The following is a 17,997-nucleotide window of genomic DNA, read 5'->3' as shown; positions in this document are numbered from 1 at the left end:
AGATCGGGACCGAGGAGGAAACCGTCGCTCCAGTAAAATTTGGCGTGCTCCAGATGTAGCAGCAGAGGGATGGGGAGGTATACTCGCCGTGCTCGCCTGTTGCTGGTTCGGGGGAGAGCGGACCCTATAAAAAAGGAATCCGTCGCCCCCTTCACTCTGTTAGATAAAAAATAAAAATTTACAGAAAAATTAAAATTAAAATAAGAAAGTGCCTCCTACAGACACTAAGCAAGAACTGGTTGAATCCTGGCCAGTGAAGTGGTGTATACTGCAGAGGAGGAGTTAATCTTTCTGTGTTAAAGGGCCACTGTCACCCCCCTCCAGCCGTTATAAACTAAAAGAGCCACCTTGTGCAGCAGTAATGCTGCATTCTAACAAGGTGGCTCTTTTAGTTTTTGGTTCAAGTATTCCCAAAATAAAGCGGTTTGAAACTTATCCAAAATACCTGTCTTGAACCGCTACTCTGCCGTCACTCCAATCTTCAGGGGCTTTCGGCGCCGCCCTCTCAGCGCTGTTTACGCTTCAAAACCGGCGCCTGCGCTGTGTACTACTGTGCTGCGCAGGCGCAGTAAGCTCTGGCCGTCTGACGTCCCAGCCAGGCTTGCAGACTGCGCCTGTGCGGGCACCCACCTTTGGAATCCCAGCCCCGCAGTGTGTTATGCATTATGCACAGTGTGGGGCTAGGATTCCTGGGCATGCGCACTGCGTGTGTCAGCCTGTCACCCAGGTCCCCCGCCTTACAGCGTCTGTATACTGTATTCAGCTGATCATGCCTCCTCATACAGTATACAGCACAGTATACAGTACACAGACGCTGTAAGGCGGGGGACCTGGGTGACAGGCTGACACACGCAGTGCGCATGCCCAGGAATCCTAGCCCCGCACTGTGCATAATGCATAACACACTGCGGGGCTGGGATTCCAAAGGTGGGTGGCCGCACTGCCCGCACTGGCGCAGTCTGCAAGCCTGGCTGGGACGTCAGACGGCCAGAGCTTACTGCGCCTGCGCAGCACAGTAGTACACAGTGCAGGCGCCGGTTTTGAAGCGTAAACAGCGCTGAGGGGGTGGCGCCGAAAGCCCCTGAAGATTGGAGTGACGGCAGAGTAGCGGTTCAAGCTGGGGAGTGAGGACCCGCCTCCCTGGCTAAAGACAGGTATTTTGGATAAGTTTCAAAACGCTTTATTTTGGGAATACTTGAACCAAAAACTAAAAGAGCCACCTTGTTAGAATGCAGCATTACTGCTGCACAAGGTGGCTCTTTTAGTTTATAACGGCTGGAGGGGGGTGACAGTGGCCCTTTAACTTAGTGTCCTCCTAGTGGCAGCAGCATAACACCCATGGTCCTGTGTACCCCAATGAGGCGTAGGAGAAAAAAGGAGATTTTTGTATACTCACCGTAAAATCTCTTTCTCTTAGCCTCTAATTGGGGGACACAGGACCATGGGTGTTATGCTGCTGTCCACTAGGAGGCGACACTATGCATAATCTGAAAAAGATTAACTGTGGCTCCTCCTGTGCAGTATACACCCCTGGACGGCATCAGCCTTCTCCAGTTTTGTGCAAAAGCAGTAGGAGGAACGTAACATGAATAACATAATTATGCCTGTAAGAAGGCAACTATGTAACATGAATAACATAATTATGCCTGTAAGAAGGCAACTATGTACGAGCTCAAGAAAACTATATGAGAACTCAACAGTTACAACGGCCCGGAAAGGGCAACAGGGTGGGAGCTGTGTCCCCCAATTAGAGGCTAAGAGAAAGAGATTTTACGGTGAGTACACAAAAATCTCCTTTACTCTGTCGCCTCATTGGGGGACACAGGACCATGGGACGTCCTAAAGCAGTCCCTGGGTGGGAAGCAATGGACGAATATTGTGCAGACAGGCCCCTATACTTAGGGCACCGCCGCCTGCAGGACACACCTACCCAGGCTCGCGTCCGATGAGGACTGGGTATGAACCCTGTAGTGTTTAGTAAACGTGTGTAAGCTAGTCCACGTGGCCGCCTTACACACTTGTTGTGCCGAAGCCTGGTGCCGAATGGCCCAGGAGGCCCCTACCGCCCGTGTAGAGTGTGCCGTAATACCGGCTGGAAGAGGAGAATTCTTAAGGCGGTAGGCCTCTTTGTATGGTGGATTTGATCCACCTGACAAGGGTAGCTTTGGAAGCTGGCAGACCCTTGTGGCCGCCTTCCGGAAGGAGGAAAAGAGAATCAGACCTCTGGAAGGACGCAGTCCTAGACACGTATATACGCAATGCCCTGACGAGGTCAAGCGTATGCAGAGCCTTCTCCACTCTATGAACCGGAACCGGACAAAGGGATGGTAGTGAAATTTCCTCATTGAGGTGGAAGTCGGACACAACCTTCGGCAGGAAGGATGGGACCGTACGAAGAACTACCTGTCCTGGTGAAAAGCCAGGAAGGGCCGTCTGCAGGAGAGTGCTGTCAGTTCAGACACCCTGCGTAGCAAGGTGATTGCCACCAGGAAAACCACCTTCTGGGAAAGAAGGCGGTGCGGGACCTCCTTAAGGGGTTCGAAGGGTGGTTCCTGCAATGCTGTCAGGACCAGGTTGAGGTCCCACGTTTCTAGTGGTCGTCTGTAGGGGGGAACCAATCGGGAAACCCCCTGAAGGAAAGTCCTTAGTTGCGGCTTGGTAGCAATGCGCCTTTGAAAAAGCACTGAGAGGGCTGACACCTGGCTCTTAAGCGAGCCCAATGACAGCCTGGCCTCCAGACCCGATTGGAGAAAACCAAGTACTTTGGGTAGGGAATACGGGAGTGGGATCTGGCCACGAGATTCGCACCAGGTAAAGAAAGCTTTCCAGGTACGGTAATAAATCTTGGCAGAGGCTGGTTTCCGTGCTCTGATCATGGTTCCAATGACGTCCGTCGAGAGCCCTGCCTGGGTTAGGACCCAGGTCTCAAGGGCTACGCCGTCAAATTGAGAGCCCCTGAGTTCTGGTGGTAGAACGGGCCTTGTGATAGAAGATCGTGGCGGTCGGGAAGACGCCAGGGGGCGTCTGCTGTGAGTTGTACAATGTCGGCGTACCATGTGCGTCTGGGCCTGTCCGGTGCAATTAGGATGATTGGAACTCCCTCTTGTTTGATCTTCCTCACCACTCTGGATATCAGGGGAGAGGTGGAAAAATATACAGAAGCTGGAACTGGGTCCAGTCCTGAACCAAAGCGTCTGCTCCGAGCGACCGCGGATCGTGTGTTCTGGCCATGAAGTTGGAGAAATTGGCATTGAAGTGGGATGCCATTAGGTCCACATCCGGGGTCCCCCAGCGGAGACAGATCTGTTGACAATTTCGGGATGGAGAGACCACTCTCCCGAGTCTATTCCTTGTCGGCTGAGGAAGTCTGCTTCCCAGTTGTCCACACCCGGAATGTGGACTGCCGAAAGAACCGACCCTGTGTCCTCCGCCCAGCGGAGGATGTGTGACACTTCTCGCATCGCCTGGGTACTGCGGGTCCCCCCTTGGTGATTCACATATGCCACAGCCGTGGCATTGTCCGACTGTATTCTGATGTGAGAGGCTGCCAGTAAGTGATGGAAGGCCCTCAATGCCAGAAGGATGGCACGAATTTCCAGAATGTTGATGGGCATGGTCGCTTCCACTGGGGACCACTTGCCCTGTGGTGTAGGTGCACCGCACCCCAACACGTCAGGCTCGCGTCGGTGGTCAGAACCTTCCATTGACCTGTGAGAAAGGATTTCCCCTTTGCTAGCGAGGTTTGCTTGAGCCACCAGTGCAGGGACCTCCTGGTTGACGACGTTAGCTGGAACTCCCTGTCGAGAGAAAAGGGATTCCTGTCCCAGGACTTGAGAATGGCTAGTTGGAGAGGTCTGCGGTGAAACTGGGCAAATGGGACAGCTTCTATTGCTGCTGCCATCTTGCCGAGTACTCTCATGGCAAACCGGAGGGATCGAGGGGGTTTGCGGAGGAGGGTGCGAACTGCTAGTCGGAGAGCCAGTGCCTTGTCCTTGGGAAGGAGCACTAGACCCCTGGAGGTGTTGAATAACATTCCCAGGAAGGTCAGGGACTGACTCGGGGTTGGTGATGACTTTTGTAGGTTGATTAACCAGCCCATGCGACTGAGAGTATCGGTTGTGATTGAGACACTGAGCTCGCAGTCCTTGAAGGTGGGAGCCTTGATGAGTAGATCGTCCAGGTATGGAACGACTACTATGCCTCTGGAGTGCAGGACGTCCATGGTGGCTGCCATGACCTTGGTGAACACTCTGGGAGCCGTGGCGAGTCCGAAAGGGAGAGCCACGAATTGGTAGTGGTCCTGGCCTATTGCGAACCTGAGAAACCTCTGATGGGCAGGTGCAATGGGTATATGCAGGTATGCATCTTGTATGTCTATGGAGGCGAGATATTCTCCCTTCTCCATGGACGCAATGATGGACCGAAGGGACTCCATGCGGAAATGATGGACCCGTACATATTTGTTGAGCTGTTTTAGGTCCAGTATGGGCCGTACGCTGCCTCCTTTCTTGGGAACTACGAACAGATTGGAGTAGAACCCTCGGAAGCGGTCGGTCGTGGGTACCGGTACTATGACTCCTGCTTGAAAAAGCGAGGAGACAGCTTGGTGGTAGGCACGAGCCTTGGCTGGCAGTTTTGGGGGGACAGAGAGGAAGAATCGGTCCGGTGGGTTGGAGGTGAAGTCTATTTTGTATCCGGAAGACACTAGTTCCATGACCCACCTGTCTTCTGTAATAGGCAGCCAGACTTGATGAAAGAGCAAAAGTCGGCCGCCTACTGGTGTGGTGTCTTCCGGAGTCCGTGAGTCATGATGAGGAGAAAGTCTGAGATTTTCCTCCTCTGGGCTTAGGCTGGCCTGCTTTTGACTGCCAGGTCTTGTCCGACCTTTGCGTCGATCGTGAGTTGTCCCTGCGTGGGGAACGGTTACGATTTTGTGCTGGACGCGAGACGGACCAGCCGGAGGAATTCCGAAAGGATCGGAATCGAGTTTGGTTACGCTTCTTGTAAGTGCGTTTAGGTTTCAGTTGGGGAAGAGAAGTACTCTTACCCCCGGTGGCGTTGGATATCAGTGTCCAACTGTTCACCGAAAAGTCTCCCACTGAGGTAGGTGAGGTGCGTGAGGGACTTCTTTGAGGCTGCGTCCGCTTTCCATTCCCGCAGCCAGAGGATACGCCGAATCGTGATGGTGTTTGATGCTATCCCCGCTACTCCCCTTGCTGAATCCAGAGCTGCATGGAGCATGTAGTCTGCTACAACTGCTATTTGAACCGCTTGGTCCGATAGCTCAGGAGCGGATGCTTGGAGAGCTTGTAAATTCTTTGCCCAGGCCAGAATGGCCTTGGCAGCCCAAACTGAGGCGAACGCGGGAGCCAGGGATGCCCCTGCTGCCTCGAAAATTGAACGAGCCAAGCGTTCTACCTGCCGGTCTGCTGCGTCCCTGAGGGTTGAGCTATCTGGCAGTGAAAGGAGGGTCTGTGCTGCTAGCCTAGAGACTGGGGGGTCCACTTCAGGTGGATCTGTCCATTCCTTGGTGTCCTTCTGTGGGAAGGGGTACCTCGCCTCCAGATACTTGCGATTAGCGAATTTTTTCTCAGGCTGTGAGAGCTGCTATTTAAGGATCGCCTTAAACTCTGGGTGGTTAGAGAAAACCTTAGACGGCTTCAGAGGTCCTTCAAAGGAAATCTTATGTTCTGGGGCCTCTGGTGGCGGAACAGAAATGTCCAGCACCCGATGGATGGATGAAATTATGTCCTCGACTAGCGCTGTATTGCTAGGAGGGATTGGGATCAGGGACCCCTCCGTTTCTCAGTCTGAGTCAGAGTCGCAGATGCCTTCCGAATCCTGCGTATCACTGAGGCGTCCCCTGCTGAGTGGGCTGGGGAGGAGGCCTTCTCTGGTCGGGGATTGCGGAGATCTGCATTGTCTGTCCCTGGAATGGGACGGTGTAGATGACCTGGAGCTACGGTGTCTCTCCCTAGAGGGGGATGACCGTGTGCTATGGGATGACGCAGATGGACTTGATCTATGGGTCCGCTTGCGTCCTGACCTAGACGTGGATGTGCCAGGGTCATCTTGTTCCTGAGTCAACCTGTCCCTTTGCTGGGTAACGGTCATAGCTGGGGCATGACCCTGCAGAGCCTGAAGCAATGTGGAGGTTAGGTTATCTATAGACTGCGTCATAGATTGCGATATCTGAGTAGCCCATTCCAGCGTGGCATTAGACACCGAGGCATTGGCAGGGGCTTCTTGGGGCTCTGACACATTAGTTTGTATACAGTTCTGACAATGCGGGTACGTGCTACTACTGGGGAGAGCGGTCCCGCAGGCTGTGCAGAATGCATAATAGCAGTTCTGCCTGGTTCTCTTGGACCTTGAGCCCGGCATAGTGCACAGAGTGCAGAAGTGCTGCCAGCAGAGGACTTTACAGAGGTAGAGAAACCTATTGGGGAGCCTTATAGGTAATATGGATTCACAGCTGAGTAAAAAACCCAGCTGTGATCTTACCCCACCAGTGTGCCCCTAGGTCCAGCGCCGAAGATCCACAGTCCTGTGCCCCCCGGAGACTGGCTGCCTGGTCCTGCAGACCGGGAGATGCAGGGTTAATCTGCAGCAGAAAATGGCTGCTGAGACAGAGAGGAAAGGAGGAGAAGGGGGCGGAGAGCTGGAAAAAGGCGGCAAGGCTGTGTAAAAACACGCCCTTTCTGTCTCGATCCACCCCCTGTATGACCCTGTAGAGTGTCATATTTGTGATCCGGGGGTCGGGCCGGGGATCGGAGAGGAGGTGGCAGCTTCAGCTAGGCCGAAGCCGGGGCCTAAATTAGATTCCTGAGGCCCAGAAGGGCTCCAGGCCAGCGCGGAAGTCCGGGAGGAGGTCGGATCTGAACCGGACCCCTCCGGATTTAAAGGCAGGATGGCGGTGGGGCTATAAGCGGAAGGGGGAGCCTGGTAGGGGTCTCCCTGAGGCAGTATAGAGCGGGTGCTGCCGCAGAGACAGGGGCGCAGGGAGCCCTGTGTCTGTATGTGCCATGCCTGCCTGCACTCCCCCCGGCCCCAACAGGAGCCCGCAGCTGGGCTGGGGTCCCTGGGTGCAGGCGCAGTGTGCTGGCCCATTGCTGGGAGCTGTAGAATGCTGCCTGTACAGGCCCTACCTGAGGTGTCTCAACCTAATACCCCCAGAGGGGGATAGGGAGGGTGCTGTTGTCACCTTCAGGGGCCTTTATCCTCGCCTCGACCTCAACCCAGAAACCAAAAGGAATTTGGGGAAGGAGGGGGGATCTCGACTTCGAACCAGCACCCGAGGGACAGGGGAAGGAGCAACATGGGGAATAGCCATCTCTACTTCAACTGGGCACCCCATAATAGGGGGCCGAGGAAGGAGCCATGCCGGGAGTCTCACAGGAGACTCTCTTTTCTTCATCTGTAATCCCGTCGGAAAAACGGAGTAAAAATCTTTTAGGTGTGCCTCCTATGCGACACTAAGCAAAAACTGGAGAGGGCTGATGCCGTCCAGGGGGGTATACTGCACAGGAGGAGCCACAGTTAATCTTTTTCAGATTATGCATAGTGTCGCCTCCTAGTGGACAGCAGCATAACACCCATGGTCCTGTGTCCCTCAATGAGGCGACAGAGTAATGCATTCTGCTATTTATTTTTTTTTGTGGGGTGGTGTTTCTACAGTTGTTTATTACACGGTAAAAATGACCTGGAAACATGATTCTGCAGGTCAGTATGGTTACTGCAATACCAAACCTCCATAGTTTAAATAACGGTGAAAAATTTAAAAAAAAATAATGTTGGCTTGGATCGCCATTATGACACTATTTTTTATTGTATTTTTTTTTCTTATCTCTAGGGGACTTAAACCTACAAACATCCGATTGCTTATACTATATACTGCCAAGTCTGAAATACAATAATTTTGCAGCATATAGTGAAATTGTGGTTGTCCTATGGAGCCCAGACTGTGGGTGAGCTTCACAAGAGTACCAAGAAGGACGCAATGAGGTCTTCAGCGGACCCCTGGCTGCCATAGTAACCTATAGGTGCCCCACCATCGTGCTGCTGGTGACTGATGTCATTTAAATGCTGCTGTCAGATGACTAACAGCAGCGATCAGAGCTCACGATGGAAAGAAGACCCGTGTATATAAAAAAAAAAAGCAAAACATCTGTAAATTAGGTGGGAAGTGAGGAGGCAAACTGAACACTTGCAGAAAAGTTTTGCCATAGATTAAAGTTTGTTAAAAAAAATATAAATCATACGTGGAAACGTAAGTACGGTAAATGACAACAACAACAGATCTTTACTTTTTGGGCAAAGCAGGCAGCCTCGGGAGAAGCGTACTGGACTCGTCCTCTGCACTGTAAAACGACTTCAGGACACTGGGATAATATAAAAATAAATCTGATATTAGAGATCACACAATAACAGCCATTAATCAGTCCTCTGCAGATCTGCAACGGTTCCCGACACCTGAATTTGGCCAAAGCAACACTTTTTGATAAGTGGGTGAATTGGCAAATGAATTGTGAGGACTCTGATGATGCCATCAGCTCGCCAGGGGATAGCTAGGCACAACCATACAAGAAGTGTCTCTAAAGATCAGTGTACACAGCATTTTCGGCAATTGTCAGGGATATACGTTAATGAGGGACTGTATGGATGTATGAAACGGCAGACAACATGGAGCACTAATATCTGCAGAAGTATATGACATTCTGTGGATTTTTCACCCTTTGCAATGCAAAAGTTTTTAAGCCGTTTCAATCTGAGAAACCCACCGATGCGCGGTCATACCAGCACCAGAAGTTTACAGCTTCATACATTGCGTAATGGCTGTTCTCTCATTGAAGTTAACGGGAGCTGAGCAACAGTATCCAAGAACGCAGTGTACACAGTGAACATCCACAGCTGTGTGCCGGACCTCCAATGATCTTATAGCCTTAGGACACAGTCAAACAGTCATAAATTGGACAGAGTTCAGACCGCATAGAAATACATGGAGCTGTCACGCTCGGGTCAGGAGAGTCACCGCCAGTCTGTGCTCTGATTTATACGGCGTTAGAATAGGTCATTAATAGCTTTGAGGTCACTTAAAGGCGTCGTCCAGGACGATCCGTGAACTCACCTGTTCTCCTCCGTTACTTCCATCCACTGCATGCAGGACACTGGCGTTTCCACAGAGAAAGAATGAAGGCTCTCAGGCTTTTCAACATCACAAAGCACGACCTTCCTGGTATCAGCCAGACCAAAAGCCAAGACTTTGGGCACATGCAAAGGAACCATAAGTTAGTGTAATGAAGATTTTTTTATAGTCAAGACGCGAGGATGCACTTACTTTTGCCATCGGGTCTCCATGCCAAGCACGTCACTTCCTTTCCTGTATTCTCATTAGGGGGTAGAATCCAGACCCTCTGAATATTGGCCAGTCTGTGGAGAAGCACCTGGCGAGACAAGGGGACATTAGTGTGCAAAACGCACAATTCGCATATTTACCACATTGTATATTTTCTGTACTTTTACACATCCGGAAACTCTACAGAACACTGGGGCAGAGATCAAACATTTCTAAGATGGAATTATTGCTGTCAGGAAAAAGGTGTTTCCACAGGGCTCCCATCTGACGGACAGATTACCGACGTGGCCATTGGACTGAGTCCTGCAAATCGATCCGACACAATCTCTACTAACCCCCGCGGCTTGTACGGGTGATAGTTTTTGGAGGCTGGAAAACCTCTAACATTCTTTATAAAGTTTACTAAATCATAAGCGGAAACAAGGTGACGCTGCAAACAATCAGAACGCTGTCCAATTCTAAGGCTATGTGCCCACGTTGCAGAATGTTAGCAGAATTTTCCTGATCAAAACCGGACCCCCTTCGCAGGAAATCCGCCCGTGTTTTTCTTATGTTTTTTTCGGTTCGTCCCAGTACAATTATATAGCAGCAAAATCGCCGAAATTCCGCAAAATTAATGAACATGCTGCTTTTTTTTGCGGAAAAAAAATACAGCATGGGCACAACAATGCGGAATTCCATTAAAAATAATGGGATGCGTTTGATAAGCGTTTTTCACTGCGAAAAAACGTTAAAAAAAGGCAACGTGTGCACACAGCCTGACACTTACCTCTCCAGCTTTGTTGACAAGTGCAATGAGATCCCTCTTGGGAGACCAAGACATAAAGATAATTTCATGGGGTAATTGCTTCTCCCCGACTTGCCTAAATGAAGGCATCGCAAAATCTCAACTATTCCTATAAGAGCTCCCCACCGGCATCTGCAAGGAGAGAAACGATATCAGCAATGGTATTGTGGTAATGGAAGGGAATTACAACCGGGTCAGAACAAAAAGTTTCTGTTTGGTCTGAAGTCAGCACAAGTGATATACATTTTATGGCCTCCGCTCCTACATCCATAGACAATTAATATGGAGTCTCCCCTCTGCAGATATGACTCCCGCTCTTCTGGGAAAAATTCCTATAAGATTTTGGAGGCTCTGTGGGAATTTTTTTCCCTTTTATCCAGAAGATCATTTGTGGGGTCAGATCCTGATGTTGGGGGCACGTCAGGCTCACAATCTCCATTATAGGATGGGGCGGAGGTCCGAACTCTGTGGTCATGTTCTCCCCTCCATGTCTGTATAGACCTCGTGCCCTAGGCTCAATCATGGGGAGCAGAAAAGGGCGAACTCCAAACTGTTCCCACAAAGCTGAAGCCACAGTTGTCCACAACGTCTTGTGCTGAAGTATTAAAAATTTCCATCCCTAGAACTACAGTGGGGAAAATAAGTATTTGATACACTGCAGATTTTGCAAGTTTTCCCCCCTACAAAGAATGGACAGGTCTGTAATTTGTATCGCAGGTACACTTCACCTGTGAGAGACAGAATCTATAACAAAATAAAAAGGAGATTTTTGTTTACTTACCGTAAAATCTTTTTCTCCGAGCCAATCATTGGGGGACACAGACCGTGGGTGTTATGCTGCTTGCCACTAGGAGGACACTAAGTGATACAAAGAAAGTTAGCTCCTCCCCTGCAGTATACACCCTCCTGCTGGCCCTCAGCTAACCAGTTCGGTGCAAAAAGCAGTAGGAGATCAGTAACAACATATTAGCTTACAGCATGTCATATTATATATGAGAGTATAGCATATCGGATTGTAAAAACAAGCATAAGCCAATACTAGGGTGGGAGCTGTGTCCCCCAATGATTGGCTCGGAGAAAAAGATTTTACGGTAAGTAAACAAAAATCTCCTTTTCTCCTACGCCTCATTGGGGGACACAGACCGTGGGACGTACCAAAGCAGTCCCTGGGTGGGGACAACGTCAGATCAGGCTCTGTGTAACTGCTACTTACAAGTGCGCCACCGCGGCCTGCAGAGTCCGCCTGCCCAGAGTCACATCTGTGGAAGTCTGGGAATTATAATGCTTCAAGAATGCATGCGGACTGGACGAATCCGCAAGCTTGCAGGCGTGTCTTGTTGACGCCTGGTGCCTGGAACCCACGATAGACGGGAAAATAGGCTGTCATCTAACACGGAAGGACTCCTGGATGGTGAAAGAATACACCAGGCTAAATGGCCGATGGAGACGGCCAAACCCTTCCTGTAAAAGTCAGGAAGCCTTCCTCTTACCGGTAGGAAACCCAAGATACAGTGTCCAACCTTCGGAAGGACGCCGTCCTCAAGACATACCTACTCAGAGCACTTGCTCTGTCCGGAATATGGGGACCTCATTCCATTTTGTGGAGTGGTGCCAAAAGAGATGAGGGAAGAACTATGCCCTCATGACAGTAGTAATACAATACCACCTTGGTAACAAGGGACGGGGAAGGCTTGAGGACAACCTTGCCTTGAAGGAAATAAGAGAAAAAAGTCTGAAAAGACCCGTTAGCACCGAAGACTCGTCAGGATGAGGATATCGCCGAGAGAAAAGGGGGCAACCTTCCCTAATAGAATAGATCCCAATGATCTAACGGTATGCAATAGGGAAGAACTACATGTGAAAAACATCCTGCGAGGTGGTCCCTACTTGCAGTTTTGTTGCAGAAAGACAGAAAGCTACCAGCTCCGCAAGCGAACTGACGTGGTCAGTGCGGATTTCCGAGGATCACTGGGGCCCTTTCTGCTTCTGAAAAGCTTTCGGAAGTGGAAACTGGTACCACGGAATAACCGGAGCATGCAGTGCGAAGGCTCCTGGATCTCGAGGCCGAACAACAAACTCCAGTACACAGGCGATCAGTCAGGACGCCATCCGAGCTACAACTGTAGAGCTCCAGTGAAGGCAGGTCTGATGGAATACTTCCGGTGAAGTTCCCACTCACTTGAGGTGAAACCCTGACGGCTAAATATGTTCGCAGCCCAGAGTTCTACTCCTGGGATATGTACTGCCAAGATCACCGAGTGATAGATCTCGGCCCATGTGAGGTACTTTGGCCATGGTGCTTGAACGTGGGTACTCGCTAGATGATTGACGTATGACACAGCCGTGGCGTTGTCCAATTGAATTCGGATGGGTTGACCCGCCATAAGGAGTGGACCTACTATAGGACTACCCTTGAGATCTCCAGAGCAATGATCGGGAGAAGAGGACTGGCATTGGAAGTTACTAGTAACCATGGAACCGGGAGAAAAAACTCCGGATGAAGAAGGAGCTCAGAGACTATCGTCTGAAAGGCTGCTTGACTTGCTGAAAACTAACGGAGCAAAGGAAACTGCTTCCATTGTCGTCTCCGTTTTTTTTTTTTTTTTTTGGAACCCTCCCAGCAAATCGAATGAAATGAGGGGATGAGTGAGCAAGAGCGCGAGCTCCCTGTTGAAAAACCATGACCTTGTCTGGAGGGAGATTTACCACCCTTCTGGAAGAATACTGGATCATCCTCAAAAAGGATATCTGTTGGGCTGGAAATGAGGAGTTGTCTAAGTCTAGCCACCAGCCCAGGTGAGAGGGTATCGCAAGTGATATAGACGACTTAGCGTAGTCCTGCAAGGGTGGGTAAACAGTCGGTCAAACAGGGTAAGACGACCACGCCTCTAGGTGCAAGATGACAGCCGCCATGACCCTTGCGAACACCCTGGATGCGGTAGCAAGGCCGAAGAACAAGGTCGTGACTTAAATGCTGTTCACGAATGGAAAAGCAAAGGAATTTTTGAAGAGGTTAGGCATCCCGAATGTCGATGGATGCCAGAAACTGCACCTTTTTTGTTAAAGTAATGGCTGAGCGGATGAGACTCCATTCGAAGAAGAAGAAGAACCTTGTGAAAAGATTGTTAGAAGTTTGAGGTCTGGGATCGGTCCTACTTATCGTTCCCCCTTTTAGGAACCAAGATCCCTTAGATCTAGACTGTCCTGGACAACCCTTTTACTGTTGGTCGGGGCTGCGGAAACGTACGATTCTTCGTTAGTCTCCCGCTCAAAAATATGATTGACCAGCTGAACTGTCTTCAGGAAAGGGATACTGGTGTGAATCAAAGTAGTTAAGGACTCCAAGCAGGAGACCGTTGCTCTAGCAATCCATGCGGCGGATAGGGAGGTTAAAGGGCTGGACCCGTAGCTGCCAAACGGAACAAACCAGATGTGCTATTTGACAGATCGTGGCATTTTTAATTGAGGACATATCGGGCAGGGATACTGGTAGGTAAACCACAGGAGATTGTACCCGGTTAATCTGCCGAGTGGCAGAATGCGCCGCTGCTTCCAGCAGGTCATTGCAGAGTTAAAAATTAGGAGCCTCGATCCACCATCCTCTTAACAAGGAAGTGGAGAGGGAAATTCGCCTTGGTGATGCAGAGGGGGGTGCTCAGACGCCCGAAAAAAGGATGCCTCTGTACATCCACAGAGTGCAGGTCTCCGGGTGGACAGGACAGGTTGTCTGGCGTTAGGCCTGGACCTTCGAGTGCCCGTCTGTTGATGGTGTGGGGAGACCGGCACCCTTTAAAGTGCCTGTCGCCCTTAAAAATCAGACCAGGCATAGCGTCCCACGTAGAGGCTTCTGTCCAGTGAATCGCATATCCGGACTGGATGGCAAAAGCTCTACGAGGGAGTTTAGGCTGAGGGAACTAGTTACACTGGGATAAACTGGGATCAGCGGCAGAGGGCTCCTCATTTATGACCAGTTTCGGATTGGTCATGGTGCCCTCAAGACCAGGGAATACTGGTCGTGTGCCTTTAAGACCAGGGAAAACTGGTCGTGTGCCTTTAAGACCAGGGAATACTGGTCGTGTGCCTTTAAGACCAGGGAATACTGGTCGTGTGCCTTTAAGACCAGGGATTACTGGTCGTGTGGCTTTAAGACCAGAGAATGCTGGTCGTGTGCCTTTAAGACCAGGGAATACTGGTCGTGCGCCTTTAAGACCAGGGAATACTGGTCGTGTGCCTTTAAGACCAGGGAATACTGGACGTGTGCCTTTAAGACCAGGGAATGCTGAACGTGTGCGTTTAAGACCCGGGGATACTTACTGGTCCCGTGTCTTTAAAACCCGGGAATTCTGGTCACGCGCCCTTAAGACCAGGGAATACTGGTCACGTGCCTTTAAGACCAGGGGATACTGGTCACGTACCCTTAAGACCAGGGAATACTGGTCACGTGCCTTTAAGACCAGGGAATACTGGTCACGTGCCTTTAGACCAGGGAATACTGGTCACGTGCCTTTAAGACCAGGGAATACTGGTCACGTGCCTTTAAGACCAGAGAATACTGGTCGTGTGACTTTAAGACCAGGAATACTGGTCATGCGGGTTTAGGTAAAATCTCGCAGCGGGCGAGAAGCGCCAATTCAGGGGGCGGAGCCACAGGCACGACGTGGGCGGAGCCTCGAAACTTCCATGAATAGGCCCCAGCCGGGGCGTAAATTTCTGCAGCCGGCGTCAGCGTAGAAGTTAGGGGTGGTCACCCGTTGCTCGAGAAAATTGAGCGCTTCCGCGTCAGGCGCTAAGCGCCAGGAAACGACACGGTGCGCTTCTGGGGTGCGGACTACACATCGGCCGAAGCCGGGAGCTAAATTTGTTAGCCGGCTGGAGCGTTACCTCAGGGAGGTGGCCACAGGGAAGTCTGAGACTGCCTGTCAATATCCCGCTGCAGAAGCCCATTGCTGGCAGGATCCACTTACCAACGGTGCGCGTCCCGGCATGGAGCCGCCGCGGATGTCGGGTATTGCAGCGTGGACGGTGCAGGGATAGAGAGATAAACCTCAATCCATCATCCCTTTGTTAGGGAGGTGGAGAGGAACCGTCCGCCTCCTTGTGCCATCCGCTTTCACAGTGGTGGGATAGTGGGGGCTGCCCGGACCATGGAGGGGGGCTTCTGTACATCCACGAAGTTCAGCCCATCGGGACCATGAAGGCACCTTCGCCCCTGAAAGGGATTTCAACTGCGGCCTAGTCCGGCTGCAAAAGCCGGGGACTAAATTTTTGGAGCCTGCCGGTGGAGCGCGTCGGCGGGCCGCGCGCCGAATGATTGCCGCTGGCGTACCGGCCAGTGGCACCCCCAGGACCGCATCTTCCACGCAGGCAGCGTGAGGAAGAATGGCCCCCGAGATCTGCAGGGCGCCTCTCGTCCCAGACGAGAAGCGCCGATATAGGGGGCGGGGTTACAGCCGTGGGAGGGATCTGCCCACTGCGGCCTACTCCAGCTGAGAAGCCGGGGACTAAATTTTCGGCCTGCCTGGCGATGCGCGGCGGCCGCAACGGAGCGACGCTAACCGCCGCAGTTTCCCGACCGCCGGCGCCTGTCCCCAGGGGCTCTGCCGCAAGTACCGCCGGCGCCTGCCCCATAGAGGCCACTGCGGCCTACTCCGGCTGAAAAGCCGGGGACTAAATTTCCGGCCTGCCCGGCGGTATGCGGCGGCGCGGCCGCAAAGCGATCTGGAGCGCAGGAGGGGAACTCCTGATATACTCACAGTCCTGTAATGCAGGTCCCCCTGTACCTGCGCGCTCCATCCTCTTCTGTAATCCCTTTGGGCTCTAGCCGCAAGTATGCAACGCCATGTGATGTGGGCCTTGTATGTCGGGCCCCCGGAGAGGAACATGAGAGCCAGGCTCTATGTGCTCGCCGTCTTGCAGGGGGAAGGGAAATCGGGACCAAAGATGGAAACCCGTTGCCCCAGTAAAAATTGGCGTGCTCCAACGTCGCAGGAGAGGGACGGGGAGGTATACTCGCCGTGCTCGCCTGTTGCTGGTTCGGGGGAGAGCGGGTCCCATAAAAAAGGATCCGTCGCCCCCTTCACTCCGTTGAATAAAAAATAAAAATTTACAGAAAAATAAAAATTAAAATTAAAATAAGAAAGTTGGGGTCTGAAAACAGACCCAAGTGCCTCCTACAGACACTAAGCAAGAACTGGTTAGCTGAGGGCCAGCAGGAGGGTGTATACTGCAGGGGAGGAGCTAACTTTCTTTGTATCACTTAGTGTCCTCCTAGTGGCAAGCAGCATAACACCCACGGTCTGTGTCCCCCAATGAGGCGTAGGAGAAAATCCCATTGTATGATTTTTATATAATTAATTAGCATTTTATTGCATGAAAAGTATTTGATACAATAGAAAAACAGAACTTAATTTTTGGTCCAGAAACCTTTATTTGCAATTACAGAGGTCAGACGTTTCCTGTAGTTCCTGACCAGGTTTGCACACACTGCAGCAGTGATTTGCCCCCCCCCCCCCCCCCCCCCCCCCCCCCCCCCCCCATTCAGAGCTTCTCCAGATCTTTCAGGTTTCAGTCGCTGGACATTTTCAGCTCCCTCCAAAGATTTTCTATTGGGTGCAGGTCTGGAGACTGGCTAGGCTACTCCAGGACCTTGAAATGCTTCTTACGGAGCCACTCCTTAGTTGTCCACGCTGTGTGTTTCGGGTCATTGTTATGATGGAAGATCCAGCCACAACCAATCTTCAATGGTGTTACTGAGGTAAGGAGGTTGATGGCCAAAATCTCACAATACATAACCCGATCCATCCTCCCTTCAATACGGTGCAGTTGTCCTGTCCCCTTTGCAGAAAAGCACCCCCAAAGTATGATGTTTCCTCCATCATGCTTCACGGTTGGGAAGGTGTTCTTGAATTGTACTCATCCTTCTTCTTTCTCCAAAGACGGCGAGTGGAGTTTATACCTAAAAGTTCTATTTTGGTCTCATCTGACCACATGGAATAATAACGGCTAGCGCACTCCAATAGAAGGAGCACTGGGAACTACGCGGTGTCCCCTCTACTTGCGGTAGACACCGCGTAGTTCCCGTGCTCCTTCTCCTCCCGCAAGTCGGACTGACCTGCCATTCAACACTGGCATATAGATATATAATCCCAGTAAGGTTCATTACTATTTTGATGCAAACTGAGTTCCACTGGGGTTCTACCATTGGTACAATTTCCGTTACACTTAGCACACTGATGAAGGTCCATTACAGACCGAAATGTTTGTGACTACTGTATGTATATTAAACAAACCCCCTTTTGCATCACATCTATTGGAGTGTGCTAGTCGTTAATATTCCACGTATTAAGGTTTGGGAACCTATGTCTATGCACCTCCCCCACCTTTGAGGCTGTGCTGAACATTTTCTATACCATATCATCTGACCACATGACCTTCTCCTGTGCCTCCTCTGGATCATCTAGATGGTCATTGGCAAACTTCAGACTGGCCTGGACATGTGCTGGAGTGAGCAGGAGGACCTTGCGTGACCTGCAGGATTTTAATCCATGACCGCGTAGTGTGTTACTAACAATAATGTTTGAGACTCTGGTCCCAGTTCTCTTCAGGTCACAAGACTAGGTCCTCCCGAGTAGTTCTTGGCCGATTCCTGACCTTTCTCAGAATCATCCTAACCCCGCGAGGCGAGATTAAAGAGCTCTAACTAATTTGTCACTATAGGGTGTTATGGGGTGAAAAGCGCGAGTCATCAGTGAGCGGTGCGCTATTTGTGCAGGTATAGGGTGCCAACTCTCCGCAAGATAGGATCAGACAGTGCCAGTATAGGGTAAGGCTCTGTCCCCCATTTTTTGTACCATTT

General features: G+C 51.1%; 1 protein-coding gene across 3 annotated transcripts in view; it reads right to left on the bottom strand.

The window, feature by feature from the left end:
- Positions 1-17,997, bottom strand: part of ANAPC4 (anaphase promoting complex subunit 4) — a 70,782-nt gene that overhangs the window by 49,829 nt on the left and 2,956 nt on the right. For all 3 annotated transcript variants that reach the window (XM_077249924.1, XM_077249927.1, XM_077249926.1), the window contains exons 2-5: positions 10,125-10,274; positions 9,338-9,443; positions 9,128-9,260; positions 8,307-8,381 (exon numbers count right to left, since the gene is read on the bottom strand). In XM_077249924.1, the coding sequence (XP_077106039.1) occupies positions 8,307-8,381; positions 9,128-9,260; positions 9,338-9,443; positions 10,125-10,232 (422 nt within the window). In that variant the 5' untranslated portion in view covers positions 10,233-10,274. The remainder of the gene's footprint in view (positions 1-8,306; positions 8,382-9,127; positions 9,261-9,337; positions 9,444-10,124; positions 10,275-17,997) is intronic.

This window comes from Ranitomeya variabilis, chromosome 4 (genome assembly GCF_051348905.1).
Source record: "Ranitomeya variabilis isolate aRanVar5 chromosome 4, aRanVar5.hap1, whole genome shotgun sequence".
Classification (NCBI taxonomy): domain Eukaryota; kingdom Metazoa; phylum Chordata; class Amphibia; order Anura; family Dendrobatidae; genus Ranitomeya; species Ranitomeya variabilis.
Note: the sequence above shows the minus strand (reverse complement) of the source record. Positions and strands in the feature narration are given on the sequence as shown.